This window comes from Cetorhinus maximus, chromosome 3, assembly GCF_964194155.1.
Source record: "Cetorhinus maximus chromosome 3, sCetMax3.hap1.1, whole genome shotgun sequence".
Lineage (NCBI taxonomy): Eukaryota > Metazoa > Chordata > Chondrichthyes > Lamniformes > Cetorhinidae > Cetorhinus > Cetorhinus maximus.
This window is the reverse complement of record NC_135881.1, coordinates 203,188,521-203,206,567: the sequence shown is the minus strand read 5'-3', so window position 1 is coordinate 203,206,567 and position 18,047 is coordinate 203,188,521. Positions and strand designations below refer to the sequence as shown.

General features: G+C 41.4%; 1 protein-coding gene across 7 annotated transcripts in view; it reads left to right on the top strand.

Annotated features, from left to right (window-relative positions):
* The window catches only part of relch (RAB11 binding and LisH domain, coiled-coil and HEAT repeat containing), a 98,924-nt gene that overhangs the window by 37,797 nt on the left and 43,080 nt on the right, over window positions 1-18,047 (top strand). For 5 of the 7 annotated variants that reach the window (XR_013576262.1, XR_013576263.1, XM_078539640.1 and 2 more), the window contains 4 exons: window positions 1,759-1,834; window positions 2,898-2,993; window positions 3,178-3,201; window positions 17,555-17,667. Coding sequence is in view for 5 of the 7 variants with exons in the window: in XM_078539640.1 (XP_078395766.1) it covers window positions 1,759-1,834; window positions 2,898-2,993; window positions 3,178-3,201; window positions 17,555-17,667 (309 nt within the window). In the remaining 2 variants the exon portion in view is untranslated. The remainder of the gene's footprint in view (window positions 1-1,758; window positions 1,835-2,897; window positions 2,994-3,177; window positions 3,202-17,554; window positions 17,668-18,047) is intronic. The other 2 variants (XM_078539639.1, XM_078539638.1) reach the window with 1 other exon arrangement.

The following is an 18,047-nucleotide window of genomic DNA, read 5'->3' as shown; positions in this document are numbered from 1 at the left end:
GAAGGCAGTCCAGAGGAGGTTTACTAGATTGATACCTGGAATGAGCAGGTTGTCTTATGAGGAAAGGTAAGACAGATTGGGCTTGTTTCTGCTGGAATTTAGAGGAGTGAGAGGCACTTTGATTGAAGTATATAAGATCTTGAACAGTATTGACAAGGTGGATGTGGAAAGGATGTTTCTTCTTCTGGGTGAGTCCAGAACTAGGGGGCACTGTTTCAAAATTGGGGGTTGCCCTTTTAGGTCAGAGATGAGGAGAAATTTTTTGAGGGTTGTGCGACTTTGGAACTCTTCACCTCAGAAGGCAGTGAGGCGGGGTCATTGAATATTTTTAAGGCAGAGGTAGATAGATTCGTGTTAGGCAAGGGAGTCGGAGGTTATCGGGGCGGGGTAGATAGGAATGTAGCATTTGAAACACAGATCAGCCATGATTTTAATGACTGGCGGAGCAGGCTCGAGGGGATGAGGGGCCGCCTTCTCCTATTTCGTATGTTGCTGCAGGAGTTCCATAGGACGGTGTCCAAACTCAACCATCTTGAGCTGCTTCATCAATAACCTTCCCTCCATCAGCAATTCAGAACTGGGGAAGTTTGCTGATGATTCCAGTGTTCAGTCCCATTTGCAATTCCTCACAATCAGTGCCTGAAAGCAGCAAAACCTGGACAACATCCAAAATTGGGCTAATGAGTTGCATGAATGTTAATTTGCCACAAGTCCCAGGCAATGACCATCACAAAAGAAAAAGTATAACCAACTCCCTTTGACATTGCTATTGTTTAATCCCCCACAATCAATATCCTGAGGTTACCATTGACCAGAAACACAGCTGGACCAGTCATTTAAATATTGTGACTACCCAACAGAGGCTAGTGATTTGGTGGCAAATAATACCTCCTGACTCCTTGAAGCCTGTTCACTCTCTGGACTGCGCAAATCAGGAGTGTGATGGAATACCACCCACTTGCCTGGATGAGTGCAGCTCCAACAATGCACAAGAAACTCAACATCAACCATGATGAAACAGCCCACTTGATCAGCACCCAATCCACCACTGCAAATAGTGACTCCCCTCCATTGACACAGTGTGTACCATCTACAGGATGCACTGCAGCAACTTACCAGGGCATCAACAGCACCTCCCAAATCTGTGACCTCTACCAACGTGAAGGATAAAGACACCAGGAGCTTGGAAACACCACCACCTCAAGTCATCTTGACTTTATTGCTATCCCTTCATTGTCGCTGGGTCAAAATCCTGGAACTCCCAATCTAAAAGCACCAAGAGTATACCTTCACATGGTTCAGGAAGGCAGCTCACCACCGCTTTCTCGAGGGCAATTAGGAATGAGCAATTAATGTTGGCACTGTGACACATCCAAAGTATGAATAGAAGTCAGTGAACTGCACCTTCTTGGGTAATGTGTGTTTTAGTAAATTTCTCCTGCTAGTGCGATATGTTTTTCTCCTCTCAGCTAGCAGAATAAAGACCGTTTGAAACACAGTGTCAATCAGATTTTTTGTTGATTGTACTTCATCTTACCCCTGCCCTCAGCTCCAAGATAGTGATTCCTCTTCAAAGGTGACACTGATTACAAGTGTTGACACTCTAGATGAGCAAACCAAGATACAGGGTGTTACAGAATGGCCAACAATTAAGCTGTATACAATCGATTTGTGTAAATTCAATGAAGAGTGTAGCAATGGAATTGCAACTTTAGCAAAATACTGACATTTTGCTTAATACACTTGTTCATTTTACAGGACGTTATCACCTGCATTTCATCAAGCATTGCTATCTTTTTGTCGTATGGCAACTGACAGTCGCTTGGGAGCAGAGGTAAACGCTTGATTCAACATTTGCACCATTAATGTAAGCCTAATATGTTATCTTCAACAATCCTCAGAATCTGACTCCTGTTTAATATGTTCAATATTGATGTGTAGTCAACATGTGAATCTTAGCTTGTGCAGCATACTGTTTGTGAGACTGTTCTGCACTATTTCATTCCTGCTGCTGCTCTTGTCTGCCTAAAGTTAAAGCTATATTAAGATGAGTACTGAATATCTCTGATTTTTCTTTTATTGCTAATTAATCAGAAGAGTTCAGATTTCTGTCACTCTTTGAGTCTGTTTTATTAAGCATTGTGTTGCCCTCTTACAAGAAATTTGATTTACCACACTGCAGATTTAATTGTTTAAAAAAAATCAGGTAGCCTATCTTTTTGCTTTCCAATTATGCAATCTGCACCTGCAGCATGCTAGCAAACAAGCAAATGCACTGAATCTTGGCTACAGTATACCTACCGTCAGCAAGTACATCACAATTTCTAATCTTTCTATCTTGCATATTCACTCCCATTTTAAAGCAAAACTGAGAACCAGAAGGATGAGTACACCACCAGGAAGCCCTCACAGTATTTGCCCAACTGGAATCTGATTTTTGTGGTTGTATATTGTTCATAGCTGTAAACCCAGTGAGTGCAACTTGAGAACTCTACCATTGGATCACAAGTTAAATAAAAATCAAAAAGGAGCATGTTGAACAATGATAATTGTGGAAATAATTCTACTTGTGAAACTGAGGGGATCGTGGACCATTATAACTAACTGTTAACTAATGAGTAAACATCTAACTTTCACTTAAGTAATGGATAGATATTCTTAAAAGTCTGCAGATGCTTTGTTGGAAACTTAATTTCACAGATCTTGAAGGGTGTGAATTGGAGCTGGTCAATTGCTGAAATCATGATGGTGATATCATCGTTTAAGCTATTTTTGATACAGGCCATCTGTTTTTATTTTAAACATTTATTTTACCAATTTGTGATGAAAGCACAATTTTAAACAACAGGGCTGTAGAAATAGTTGCATGAATAAAAGTTTATTTTCTATTTGTCTAGGTTTCTCGAATCGCAGATAGTGAACAATGTGTGATGCTGATGTTGGGGCGATGTCTACCGCACATAGTGCCGAATGTGCTACTAGCAAAACGAGAAGTAAGAGAAAATAAATTTTTGTCGTCAGTGTAGTTCCAAAAAAATTTAGTGTTCCCTCATTTTGTCTCTTAATTTTACATTTTCAACCTTTTTTGAGCTCACATTCTCGTTTGTTTTCTGATGCAAGTCTGTATTAGTTATTTGAATCCTATTCTTACTCTTGTGCTTGCATCTCTGATCCTAGAAAATGGTTGTACATCTCAGCCAGGTGAGTTAAGAAGACCTCAAGGTATCCAAAAGGCTTTCTCTATTGTTGCTGCTACAATCTTTTTTTTGCTGCAGCTCCTATAAATTAAAAATTTCAGGCTAACCACTTTAATTCTATTAATATTCTAATGTTTGCAGTTGCTACTGTAAAGTCACCTCACTAAGTCTTTTTGCCTTTTAGTGAGTAGGGGTTTTTTTTACTATTAAAATCTCTAACTTCTAGTGTGAGGCTTACCCCACTTACCATTTAAGTTATATTGTGTGGGAAAAGTAATGCGGATGGTATCAACCTTGTGTAAAAATACACATTTATAACATGGATTTTGAATGGATAATTCAGAAGGATTTCACTGAAATAGCTAACAGTATTGGGAGAAAATAGTAATGGTTATAGCATAATAGCGTTTTATTTTAGTTGCTAATATGTTGCTGTTAAACGGTAAAAGTTTAACTTTGATTTATTTCAACATAGCCTTCACTGCTCCTTTCTCCATTCAGTCCCCTGCCACAGTCTCTGTAGCCTTGCCACCAACTCCATTCCCCTCTTTGGAGCACTTAACAAGACCATGGTAACTTCCATGCCCTCTTCAACCACAAACCCCATCCAACCAACTCCAAATACCCTCTCCATTATAACATCAATACCGTATGTACAACATATGACATCATCTACAGTGCTGGAACCTTCGCTCTTTGAGCTCCCTTGACCCTCGCCTCGAACGAGTGGGGGCCTTAAGAAGTTGGTTAATGAAGAGAAGGAAACTGAGGACAGTTTTGCCCTCCTGGTGTATGTTAATAGGTTTGCAGTTGACCTCAGTAGGGGCTAGGCAAACCATGTGATCAGCACACCTGAAAATGCCAGCATGTTGCAGGTAGGCAGTACTGTGTGTCAGTTCCCATCCCTGCATTGTATTAGTGTTACTAAACTAGGTTTTCTCCAGCTAAAAGCAATTTGTTTAGCTTGTTGTAACAACATTTGGGACAAAGTCTCTAGCCTCTCCGAAGGTAAGGTAGATTAATGGGGTGGTTAGAGTGCTATACACACTCGTCGGTGTTTTTGTTTTTGTTTCCTCAGGAGTTTGAGTGTTGGCACTTGTTGAAAACTTGCAATCTTTTGCTTACAAGTATTAACATTTGCTATGCTTTAAGATAAGCATTCAAGACACAAGTAAAATTGGCAATAGGCTTGACATGTCATAGGCTCAGCAACAGAACAGAAGACGGGCTGTTTGTGGCATGATAACAGCAGCAACCAATCCTACAGTCCCAAGATAACCAGGAGAATAAATGGAGAGAAAAGAATGAAGGAATGGCAGACACAAATTGAGGCAAAGCACTCATTTAATAGGGAATAATTTGACAGTGGGAATGAAAGAACTCAAGATGAGGATGTGAAGCAGTTAGATAAGATAACCATAGATAAAGACATGGTAATAAAGGAGAGGGGGAGTTGGGGAGCGACAGGAAAGACTTGTATTTATGTAGCACCATTAATGGCCACAGGATATGCCAAAGTACTTTAGAGTCATTGAAATACTTTTTGCCAATTTGCTCACAGCACACTCCCACAAACAGCAATGCAGTAACAACCAAATAATCTATTTTTGTGACGATTTAGTGGTGGCGATCCAAGTGTGAAAGGCACGGACCCAGGTGGCATGCACTGTAGATTGCTGAGGACCTTGTTATGATATGACAGGTCATAATTGCCGGGCTGACCAAATCCCAAAGGGGAACTTGGCCAAGCTATCACAACAATTTTGCATTTGTACTTATTATGACAAGGTATGTGCACTGAAGTCCGAAGTAAAGAGTCCACTACCACCTTTGGCGATTTTAAATATTAAATTAAAACATTGTTAACAAAAGAAAATAAAACTTAAACACACAAGATTACAGTTACAAAGTTAAATTTAGTCTTACAACATTTCCCAAAAGATTTCTACTTAGCTAGAATCCCAAATAAATATCCTTTTCCTGGCAACAGTCCAAATAGATTCTTAACCTACATAACATCCAGTAATATTACTGCAAGGCACCCACTGTTGCTATAAGGGAAGCATTGCACAGCTTCTCTCTCCCTTTCACTTGACAATGGAAATCTAAGGCTTGTAGCAAAACCTTGCTTCCTGGAACAAGCAAGCACCATTTTGGGGTGGCTAGAGGCTGCTTTTCCACATGTCTGCCTTCACACAGCCCAACTTTCAAGATCCCACATTGGCCACTCATACAGCTTTCAATCTTACCTTAAATATATTTCTCCCCTTTGATCTGCAAATCCATTGTTCTAAACTTTCGTTGGAATTTACCGTTCCCTGAATATAAAAATCTTTCATGTCATTACGGCCAGCACTTCAAGGAAAAATACACTCGATCACTTTGCCTTATTTATTTACGATTTTACCAGTTGTAAAACTTCCTGTTATGCTTCTTTTGAAATTCAAACAGCTGACAATTCACATCTCACTTATCTCCTAATGCAAATTCCCATTCATACTATCTCTATTGGGATCTCATCTTCGCTCACCCATCTCCATTTCAAAATGCCTGCTTTTACACCTAATCCCTTTGATGATTTAAATCTTGCAGTCTGACTGTCTTCAGTTTAATTAGTGTCTCTCACAACACACGCATAGCCCCCACAAGCCTGCTTCAGTATTCCACAGTAATATTAGGAAAAATAATATTCTCTTTGCAATATTCAGCAGAGAAAATGCAAGGGATCTGACCACTATTTCAGTATTCTTGGATATGGAAGCTGCACCACAGGACTGGATGGTAGTGTGTATAGCATAACGGTATAAAGCAAATACCTGTTAGCCTTTTTCTCTCTCAGGTCATGCCAGACTTGCTGAGTTTTTCCAGCATTTTCTGTTTTCATACCACTTAGCCTGATGTTAGTAATGGTTAAATTTGAGGCTGAACTGGATCATGAAATTGATACTTGTATAAAAAGAAATGAGTGAATACAAATTGGTGGTTGCAGATCTTAAAAGAGTAAGCTGTGTCTGACATATTATATAGTGGCCTTTCAGTAAATAATGGAGCGTACTGTTAAAGGATATGCAGTAGGCATCTGCAGGCGCATTTCCAAAAGGTATTTGAATTTTGCACACAAGAGGTTTGTTGATTAAAATTAGTCTTTTATGAAAGGGCTTGTGGCAGCCTGGATAGGAAGTTGGCTGAAAGAGTAGCAAATTACTGGTTAATGGATTCATTTTTGGGCCAGAAAAATTTTAACAGTAATGTCCTGCAGCAGTCCATTGCTTTTTTTTAATGTATGTAAATAATCTATGGCTAAAGGCCACAAATGGAGTTTGCAGATGAAATAGGGAAATAGTGATCGGGGTTAACTGAAGAAGACTGTAAAAAGGGAATGTGGGTTCGTAGATTGGGGTAGACAGGTTCAGGCTTAATGTGGGGAAATGTGAGCTGATGCATTTGGGGGTTGGGAAAGAATACGAAGATTAATTATGCACCAAATGGTAAATCCTCAAGCAGAAAGGTTTTGTGCAAAAGGGAATAATGCACAGATTGAAATTTTGCAGTCTGCACCAGAGCATTTGCCCTCCCTGTGGTCACATTGTAGACTTATTGGCACTGACTCGTGCCATAAATTGCTTGCATCAAATAAATTAAGTTCCTTCGCAGTTAGGTCAGTAATCTGCTTTTGCCAAAGGTTTTAAGTACCGTGCGGATGCAGTAGTGTATTCACGATCACTGTTGTTCGTATTTATTACCTGAAATGCTCATATGATACTGCGACTCGCTGCCTCTTGCGAGTTGACAAAAGGAGTGACCGCATCTTATTAGCTGCATCATTGATGATAACCACGTTAAATACTGGAACTCCACCAGGCCATTACTGGGCATGCGCCAGTATTGACTGCTTAAGGAAAACTGGCATTGCATGGTATGGAGGAGTAAACAGCATTTGGAGACTCGCTGTGTAAATGCCTTTGCCTAGTTCCTACAGCACATCCACTAATAGAGCTTAAATTACAAAGTACCCTGTATAGAGCTTAGATCTGCAGCTCATGTAATATACTGCCCCTTCTGGAATATTTTAATCTGTTTAACATTTTCAAACCTATTCTATTCAAGTTCATGTGACTGTGTCAGCCTCTCACAACACCCTTTGTATTTTGGATTGCATGGTGTTTCCATCAGTACTGTTTCCAAATAATTTGCATATAGACCTTCATTGTTTCCTAATTGGGATCTTAACTTCGACCTTTGCAAGTCAACATGTGCACTGACAAATGACCCAAATCCAGGAGCATCGCATGGAGCCCTTGCCATTTGTAGTGTTGCAACATTTTAATTTCATGCCCTTGAGCATATGGTTCCCCAGAACAGTTCAAGTTGGGCTTTGCTCCCCAGGAGCTCCCCAAAACAACAGGGTATGGAGCTCAAATAAAAACAGAAAATGCTGGAAACACTCTTGATCAGGCAGCATCCGGGGAGCGAGAAACAAGGTCAATGTTCTCTGTTGATGACCTTTTGTCAGAGCTGGAAGAAGCTAAAGATATTGTGGGTTTTATGCAAGTTCAGAGACAGGAGAAATGCGGTGTAGAGGGCAAGAAAGAATGAAAGGCAAGATCTGTGGAAGACAGGAGAGATTAAGTGACAAGGGATAACGATGTACGGCAAGGGAGATGTTAATGGGACGAGTAAAGGAACAAATGATGGAACTAGATGAGGTGTAAATGGAAAAAGCTCTGTCCAGAAAATGAGGGACAGTGATTATGATCTGAAATTGTTGAACTCAATGAGTCAGAAGGCTGTGAAGTGCCCCTGCTTCTGCACCTAAAGCACTTGGACCCTAATTGGAATTGCACTGTTCCATTCTGTGGCATTTTGCATAGTTGCTGTTGCATTTTAATTTGACTTTTACTTTGTTTCCCGTGCTGTGACTTCAGTTTGCCATACTATGGCTAAGCACACGCACCCTTCACACCACCACCTGGAGGTTCCCCCCCACGTAACTCACCATCCTGACTTGGAAACATATCACCGTTCCTTCACTGTCACTGGGTCAAAATCCTGGAACTCCCACCGTAACAGCACTGTGGCTGTACCTACACCACATGGACTGCAGCGGTTCAAGAAGGCAGCTCACCACCACCTTCTCGAGGACAACTAGGGATGGGCAATAAATGCTGGCCCAGTCAGTGAAGCCCATAGCCTGTGAATGAATAAAAAAAATTTTTTAATGAGATGCTGTTCCCCAATCTTGCATTAAGTTTTATAGGAACAGTATAGAAGGCTGATAATGGTGTGGGAGGGGTGCAGAAAATTCAAGTGACAGGCTACCGGAAACTCGGGATCACGGTTGTGGACTGAGTAGAAGTGTCCCACTAAACAGTCCCCAGACCTTTCATCTTCCCAATGTAGAGGAACCTCATCATAAGCAGTGAATACAGTGTACAAAATTTCAAAAAGTGTAAGTAAATTGCTGTTTCACCTGGAAGGAGTGTTTGGCCCCTGGACAGTTGGACGGAAGGAGGTAAAAGGGCAAGTGTTGCGTCTCTTGCAGTTGCGTTGGAAGGTGTTCTGGCATGGATGATGGGGGCGATTGAGGAGTGGAGCAGGGTGTTGCAGAAGGAAGGATATTCTTGGAATGCTAGAAGGGAAGATGTTTTTGGTGGCGGCATCATGCTGGAAGTGAAGGATGGTCAGTTGAATGTGGAGGCTGGTGAGGTGGAAGCTGATGGCAAGGCGAACCCAATCATGACTATACATCTCTGGTACTTGTAACTGCTCCTCTGATGTTTACCACTAGATGGCATCAGTACTAGTAGTTTTGGCCAAGGTTTGCACATGTTTCCTCCCCTACCACTAAATCCAATTAATGGGGCAGCTTCTCCATTCCTACATAACGTACATCTAAAAAGTGATGCGATAACCAGCCAGTGCTTTAATACATAAAAGCAGATCTCACTGGTATGAATTATTCAGAACACGTTGCTAGTTAGTGATATTTATAGAAATGTAGAGATTCCCAATGGAGAAGCAAGTTATCTGCACTTGCAGAATGTTGAAACGGTAAGAATTGAGTGATATCAGCAGTCTTGTGGTACAGGTTTACAGACATCTGTTGGCAGAATTAAGGAAGGAGCATGTTGGTTTAATATTTAATCCTGAGTGTTGATGAGCGTTGTTGGGGAGGGTGATGGTGATGGTATGGGGGGTGGGGGGGCGGGGGGGGGGGTAGGTCCTTGATTTTTCCTTATTGGAGGGATTGGATAGAGACTCGGATTGCTAGATAGCTGCTATAAAACAGCCTTCTGAAATGTTACGTGCTGCTTCTGCACCTAAAGCACTTGGAGCCTAATTGGAATCGCACTGTTCCATTCTGCGACATTTTGCATTGTTGCTGTTGCATTTTAATTTGACTTTTACTTTTTACTTTCCCATGCTGAGACTTCAGTTTGCCATGCTATGGCTAAGCACATGCACCCTTCGAAGATTGTTGCAGTTAATTTGCAAAAAAATGAAATTTACTGTGGGATCTCCCACATCGGCTTTCCATGAATGTGTCCCTGATTTGTATTATTCAGAACACAGTGTCATCCATTTCCCCTAATGGCCCTGGAAAACTACATGGATATTTGAAGATTGATTCAGTGTTCTGTTTTAGCCTGCCACTTAACGGGGGGTCTGACACCTTGTTTTCATTTATCAGACTTGTGTTGGCGACACTGTTTTCAGATGCAGTGCCTTTTTGAATTCTGAAGACAGCAATTGTATCACCTTTCAACCTTTTCTTTTTCCAGTGAGAACATGCCTCAATTTATGTAATAATAGGGAATGTTGATGTATAAAGGGACCTGGGTGTCCTTGTACACTAATCGCTGAAAGCAAGCATGCAGGTGCAGCAAGCACTTAAGAAGGCAAATGGTATGTTGGCCAACATTTGCGAGAGGACTTGAATACGGGAGCAAGGATGCCCTACTGCAGCTGTACAGGGCCTTGGTGAGACCACATCTGGAGCATTGTGTGCCGTTTTGGTCTCCTTACCTAAGAAAGGATGTACTTGCCGTAGAAGGGAGTGCTTCGAAGGTTCACCAGACTGATTCCTGGGATGGCAGGATTGTCGTATGAGGAGAGATTGGGCCGACTAGGCCTATATTCACTGGAATTTAGAAGAATGAGAGGAGATCTCATTGAAACATATACAATTCTGACAGGGATGGGCAGACTGGATGCAAGGATGATATTTCCTCTAGCTGGCGGGGGGATCGTGAACAAGGGGTCACATTCTCAGGATATGGGGTGGACCATTTAGGACTGATATGAGGAGAAACTTCTTCACTCAGAGGGTGGTGAACTTATGGAATTCTCTACCGCCAAAGGCTGTGGAGGCAAAGTCACTGAATATATTTAGGAAGGAAATAGATTTCTGGATTCTAAAGGCATCAAGGAGCATGGGGAGAGCAAGGGAGTACGATGTTGAGATAGAGGATCAACCATGATCGTATTGAATGGCGGAGCAAGCTCGAAGGGCCGAATGACCACCACCTCCTATTTTCTGTGTTTCTATAATAATCTCATCCTTTCATCCCAAATCATCCCAGTTGTTGTCTTTATCCCTTTCATCAGCTGCAGTGACCAGGACTGTAGACAGTATTCTAAGTGAGTTGCATCAACAATTTATAAAGTTTCAGGATGACCTCCCACTATAAAAGGTTAGTACGTCCCATAGTCTGATTTGCTTTCCTCATTGTCACTGAGCATTGTTGCGAGAGCTTCAATTCGCTGTCCGTCGAGACTCTCAGATCTTTTAAGTTTCCAAGCACTTCCTTTTCTTTTTCAGTAATAGTCTCTTCCTATTTTTCTTCTTTGGTCCCCACGTCCAGCCCTTGCATTGGCCTACATTGAATTTTATCCTCCACCAGTCTACCCAAATCCCTCCAGTAACTTTCTTGATTTTAATCAAATTAGCTGAAAGACGTAGAAAGATTGACCTAATTCTCCAATTAATCCAAGTTGTGCTTCGACATGACTGACTGACTGATTGGAAACGTGCCTATGATATTGGGATTTCAATCATCCGGCTTTTGCATGATGAAGTCAGTAAGGCAGAATGGATGTTGGATCAATTTGAAATGAGTAAAAATGGGCAATTTAGATAATAGAAAGTGGAGGCTAAGAAAAGGGAAAAAAAGGCAATTTTATGTAGTTATTCTCAGGGGTTTTAATGAGTTTGAAACCATTTGGGATTCACAGTTTGTTTTGAGCTCCTTTATTAGATTGCTGCCTTATAGTCTCATTGCATTTTGTTTCTGAATAATGGTCCTGAAGATTTTAGTCAGTTCAAATTAAAATTAATGGAATGAGCACATGAGCTTGAGCTGCACCCTGGGAATTTAGCTTCAGCGACCTCCAGAACTACAAACCAGAAAATGCACAGCATCAGAATAGAGATCTGAAAGAGAAGGAGAAATTAACTTTTTAGATTGGGGTAGAATGAATTGTCCTGGACAGGCCTGTTTGGATAGTGATATCAGGAGATGGGGCATGGAGTCGACTGGTTGATGCTGGGAAGGAAGGAGGGAGTGAGAGAGAAAACGGGACTGGGAGAGGGCATCGAGTCAAATCCTGGAGCTGAATGGTGAATCCAAGGATGGAGAGAGAGGCTGGTGATTGCAGACATGTTTGAGACTGGACCAGAGCTAGGAAGTGAGATTTAAGAGCAGCCATTCCAAAACATGGCCAATTACCCCAGCACATTTTGGAATGGGTGGGGGAGTTGGAAAGTTTTCACAAATGATTCAAATCACTGGAAGCATAATATGGAGTTGTCATGGCCCATTAAGAGCGCTAGGTAGTGATGATAACTAATAGGTCAATAAGGCGGTCAAAAGGGGACCTGAACTGAGCGTTGTGAATCACATGTTCAGATAACTTGTTTAAAATGTATTTATAACAACCTGTTACCTTGTGTGGGTTTTATTCTTTCAATTGTCTAAGGAGCAACCCATTTCTTAGATGGAGAACCACCATCATACCATGACCATGTAGCTCCTATCATGAGTACTTTTGTGTGGGACATAAACACTGGCATGTCCCTGTCAGGCCAAATGGCCTGTTTCTGTGCTGTATCAATCATTATCCATCTTGCATTGTGGCAGTGTCTTTTGAATGAAGTTAATTTGGGGTCTTGAGCAATGAAAAGTGCAAGGTGAGATTAATTGTTCTTTTATGTTATCAGTCATCAAGCTTAGCTACAATTCTAAAATATCCTCAACTTTGTGCCTTTCCAAAAAGCTACTGGCATTCTTCTAAAGCTAGTGCCTTAATTGAGAATTTGTAGGTAGAACTTGAAATTAATTGAAGTTGCTTTGTGTTTTAGTGACGCTGCAGTTTATGATTACAGGTGTTGAAGGAAGTAAAAGAAGTCAAGTGCAACATTTGATCATGCTCTCAAACTTACAAATGATATCCTGTAACTTCCCTCCCAAACAAATGCCTGATTGTTAGAGCAGGGGTTTAAAAGCTGATAACTTGCCTATGTGCAGTTGATGGAAACAGAGTTAAATTAAGAGAACATGATGTAGAAGAGTTGAAGAAGTGTCTTTTATATTATGTTTAAATAAAGCAGATGTGTTTAACCAACCTTTTTTAGTGTGCCTATAGACACATGTAGCGTTGTGACAGATTGATGGATTGGTGGCTTTCTTTAATGGAAGGGCTTATCAAATTTGATGAACCGGTTGAATCATTGCCAAACTTGTGTTGAAGCTACAGTGCACTTTAGAAATCAGTTAGGTCGAGGGTGAATTGAAATTCTTTTTATACAAATTAGCAAGCTTTTCATCAGCCAAAATCTGAACACATTTTTGCAGATCTTGCTTTTTTTTTGAGTGGGAGTCATAGAGGCCTACAGCACAGAAAAAGGCCCTTTGCCCCATCGAGTCTCCGCCGGTCAAACAAGTACCTAACTATTCTAATCCCATTTTTCAGCACTAGGCTCATAGCCTTGTATGCCATGGCATCGCAAGTGCACATCCAAATACTTCTTAAATGTTATGAGGGTTTCTGCTTCTACCGCCCTTTCAGGCAGTGAATTCCAGATTCCCACCACCCTCTAGGTGAAAAAATTCTTCCTCACATCCCCTCTAAGCCTCCTGCCCCTTAGCTTAAATCTATGCCCCCTGGTTATTGATCCCTCCACCAAGGGAAAAGTTCCTTCCTGTCTACCCTATCTATGCCCCTCATAATTTTTATACACCTCAATCATGTCCCCTTTCAACCTCCTCTGTCCCAGGGAAAATAACCCCAGTCTATCCAATCTCTCCTCATAACTAAAACTCTCCAGCCCAGGCAACATCCTGGTAAACCTCTTCTGCACTCTCTCTAGTGCAACCACATCCTTCCTATAATGCGGATTCCAGAACTACTCTAGCCGTGGCCTAACCAGCGTCTTATACAGTTCCAGCATAACCTCCCTGCTCTTATATTCTATGCCTCGGCTAATAAAGGCAAGTAACCCACATGCCTTCTTAACCACCTTATCTACCTGTCCCTCTACCTTAAGGGACCGGTGGACATGCACACCAAGGTCCCTCTGATCCTCGGTTCTTCCCAGGGTCCTACCATTCATCGCGTATTCCCGTGCCTTGTTTGTCTTGCACCAGTGCATCACCTCACACTTAATCTGGATTAAATTCCATTTGCCACTGATCAGCCCATCTCACCAGCCCGTCTATATCCTCCTGTAATCTAAGGCTTTCCTCCTCACTATTTACCACCCCACCAATTTTCATGTCATCCGCGAACTTACTGATCAACCCTCCTGTATTCAAGTCTAAATCGTTTATATATGCCACAAACAGCAAGGGACCCAACACCGATCCCTGTGGAACCCCACTGGACACAGTCATCCAGTCACAAACACCTCTCGACCATCACCCTCTGCTTCCTGCCACTCAGCCAATTCTGGATCCAATTTGCTAAATTGCCTTGGATCCCATGGGCTCTTACCTTCGTTATCAGTCTCCCATGCAGGACCTTACCAAAAGCCTTGCTGAAGTCCAAGTAGACTACATCAAATGCAAAAGGAGTGGGAGATCTATCTAATTCATTTTAACTTCCATCTACTAATGGTTATTGCTGTCACCCAAGATTTTGTTACGGTGGGCTGTTTGACCTGATGCGGATGTCTTGAGCTCGGTGAACAGATGTTGACAGGTACCAAAACAAATTGACAAAGTTAATGTTAACCTTTATCTTGGGTGCTGGAATCCAAAAGTGTAAAGTGAGTTATGTAAAGCTCTGGTAAGCCGCACTTGTGGCATGTGTTCATTTCTGGGCACCTTAGATGAAGAAGGCTATGTTGGCCTTGGTGCACAGATCACCAGAATGATATCTGGGCTAAATAAATTGAATTATGAGGCCAGGTTGCATAGTCTAGGCTTATATTCCCTTGCTTTTAGAAGATTAAGGCGTGATCCAATTGAAGCTTTGAAGGTGATTAGGAGATCTGTTGGGGTAAAGAGAAACAATTTCCTCAGGTGGGAGAGTCCAGAACAAGGAGCAGAAACTTTAAATTAGAGCTAGACTATTCAGTGGTGATGTTGGGAAGCAATTCTTCAAACAAAGCATAGTGGAAATCTGGAATACTTTGTCTTTCTCCATCCCCTCCCACCTGCATTGCTGCCAAAAGATATTGAGGCTGGGGGTGGGGTCAATTGAAAATTTCAGAACTGAAATTGATATATTTGTTAGGCAAAAGTATTAATGCTTGTGGAAACAGAGTAGGCAGATGGAATTAAATTATAAATCAAACCTGACCTTGAATGGTGGAACAGACTCGGCTGAATGTTTTTCCTATTCCAATGTTGGACAACCAGCGATTAGTGAGAGGAATTGAAGATGTGACAAGATGGGATAAGTGAAATTTTTACCCCATGCTATCTAGCATCCAGAGAAATGTCAGCTTTTGTGCTTCCACACCTACACGTGAGCTGTTTTATAGCAGGCTGCTTTGATATTGTGCCCTAATATTCTGTAGTAACTTTCGTAACCTCCTCTGGCACATGCTGTAAAATGGGTTTATATAAAGCGAATATTTTGTGATAGTTGAGACCAGTGATTTAAGCATACCATTTTGATTCTTTTTAATCTCCATCCAAAGATCACCTGTATAAACTTGAATTATTTTTGCACAACCAGTGTGATATACATATCTCTTCACAGAATCACAGAATTGTTACAGTGCAGAAGGAGGCCATTTGGCCCATCATGTCTGCACTGGCTCTCCAAATGAGCATTATGACTTAGTGCCATTCTCCTGCCTTTTCCCCGTACCCTTGCATATCCAATGATTATTTGAATACCTCAATTGAACCTGCCTCCACCACACTTCCAGGCAGTGCATCCCAGACTCGAACCACTCGCTTTGTGGAAAAAGTTTTTCTCGCATCACATTTGCTTATTTTGCAAATCGCTTTAAATCTGTGCCCTTTTGTTCTCTATCCTTTTACAAGAGAGACAAGGCCTCTTAAACTATATCTCTTTTTTGAGCACTAAACCACGTAGCTACTGAAACTGAACTTCAGTTATGGTATCATAAGTTGTTACTAAGTATGTGTGATTTTAATCATTAGCGGATGCCCCCTACTCTTCAATTCTTTTATATCCTTGGTATATTTCCCACATCCCTCCCCTTTCTAATTGATAGCATACCCTTCAACTATCATGCCCAAACACACACAACCTTTCCAGCTTGTTACCTTCCCTCACCAAAGTAAAGGAGCCTGACTACAGGCATTGGTGAGGCCACACTCAGAGCACAGTGTGCAGGGTTCTGATGCTTGCCTAAGCAACCTTCCTTAGAGTGCAACAAAGGTTCACTAGACTGCTTTCTGGATGAGGGATCCTCCAATGAGGAGCGATTGAGCAGCCTAGATCCATGTTCCCTGAAGGAGAATGAGAAGCGGTCTAATTGAAACATACGGCCTGTCAAGCCTCCTAACAGTTCTGTATGCTGTGACATTGTTTCCCCAGCTGAGGAATTTAGAACCTGGGGTCACAGTCAAATAAGGTTCTGATGAAGGGTCATGGACCTGAAACGTTACCTCTGTTCCTCTCCACATATGCTGTCTAACCTGCTGAGTATTTCCGGCATTTTCTATTTTTACCCCAAATAAGGGGATGGTCATTTAGGCTGGAAATTAGGGGGAAATTTCTTCATTCAAAGGATTATGAATCTTTGGAACTCTCTGTACCCGAGAGCTGTGGATGTTTAGTCATTGACCTTTGTCTTGAATATGTTCAATATTTTTTTTAGTACTGGGGGAGTTGAGGGATATGGGGATAGTGCAGGAAAGTGGAGTTGAAGTAGAAGATCAGCAACGATCTTGTCGCTTGACGAAGCAAGTTCAAAGGTTCCAGCCCTGATTTAAAGTTTTTAACCATCTACAAAAAGGCATGTTGCTTGTGGTATATAGAGAGTAGAAGGGATACTGGGGAAGTTCAGAGGAGTTGTGACATAATTCTGCTGATGAAGTGGAGAAAGACAAGAAAAATTGCAGTGGACAGGGGAAGGAGCCATCTAGCGGACAAAATAGTTGTTCCTGTATCTTGTCCAGGAGCGCAGGAGTGGCGCTGCAAAAGCTCTCCCAGATACTGTATGCAGTATTTGACCTGGATGGACTTAGGCCTTTTTTTAGAGAATTTGAATTGTTGACCAGAAGGAAATTAGCACAAATGGGGGAACTGAACTTCTAAATCAGCATTGGTATTGAAAGCAATGTGGATGGTTCACCAAAATATTCAGCAACGGAATCCAGGGATGTATAACAGAAACTGAGAAAAAATTGCCAAGTAATAAGTTACTTGAAGGTTAACGATAACTTGGGAAAGCACAATGTAAAAGGAAAAAGAACAAACCTGCATTTCTGTACTGCCTTTCAGTACTTCAGGACATCCTAATTGTTTTATAGCCAATGAAGTACTTCCAAAGTATAGTCACAGTTATAATGTAGGAAAAAAATGAAGCAAGAAGAAAAGCTAGCAACTGCAGCATCAGAGGATTCACAAGTCCTGGCCAGTAAGCAGGAAGACAGCCACCTGGTATCCAGTGACTCCCTAATGATTACTTAACTGGCACAGTTAAAGAAGATCAAAAGAGTGAAATCAACAGTTAGACTAGGGAAAGACAGCAAGTCATGCTTCAAGATGAGAACTGGCATTCTGCAGCAGGTTATGAAACACAAAACAGTGGGTCTGATAACCTGTTGATGAAGAAACAAAAGATTTTTTTGTAAATAAAGTTTATACCCAGCTGTATGCAAATGCTATATTGCTTATTACTTACCTGATTTTTTTTTTCTTCCCTGATTTAGGAGTTAATTCCTCTAATCTTGTGTACAGCTTGCCTCCATCCGGAACCTAAGGAGAGGGATCAGCTTCTACACATTCTTTTCAACCTAATTAAACGTCCAGATGATGAACAACGGTAAGAATTGTTGCTGTGTATCTCAGAAACCCGTTCCTTAATTTCAAGCACTAAGTTTCTTTGGCATGTGCTCTCTCAATCCCTGTTAGTAACTACTGAGCTATTGCTAGCCAGAACTATCGAGAGACGTTTCAGGATTAATCGTTGAACAGAGCTGCAGTGGTGTTTTATTAAGTGTTAAATACCTTGTTTCTAACCCTTTACTACTATCTTTCATCTAACCCATTTATTCCCCTGCACACTCCCCATCTCTTTTAAAAAAGAAAAACCCTAAAAGGCTTCTTAAGCTTCAAGAAAATTAAGCCTTTATTAATTGAAAGGAATAGATTAGCAAACGTGATCCCACAGTTGGATTCTGACTAAATAAGTACCCCAGGAAA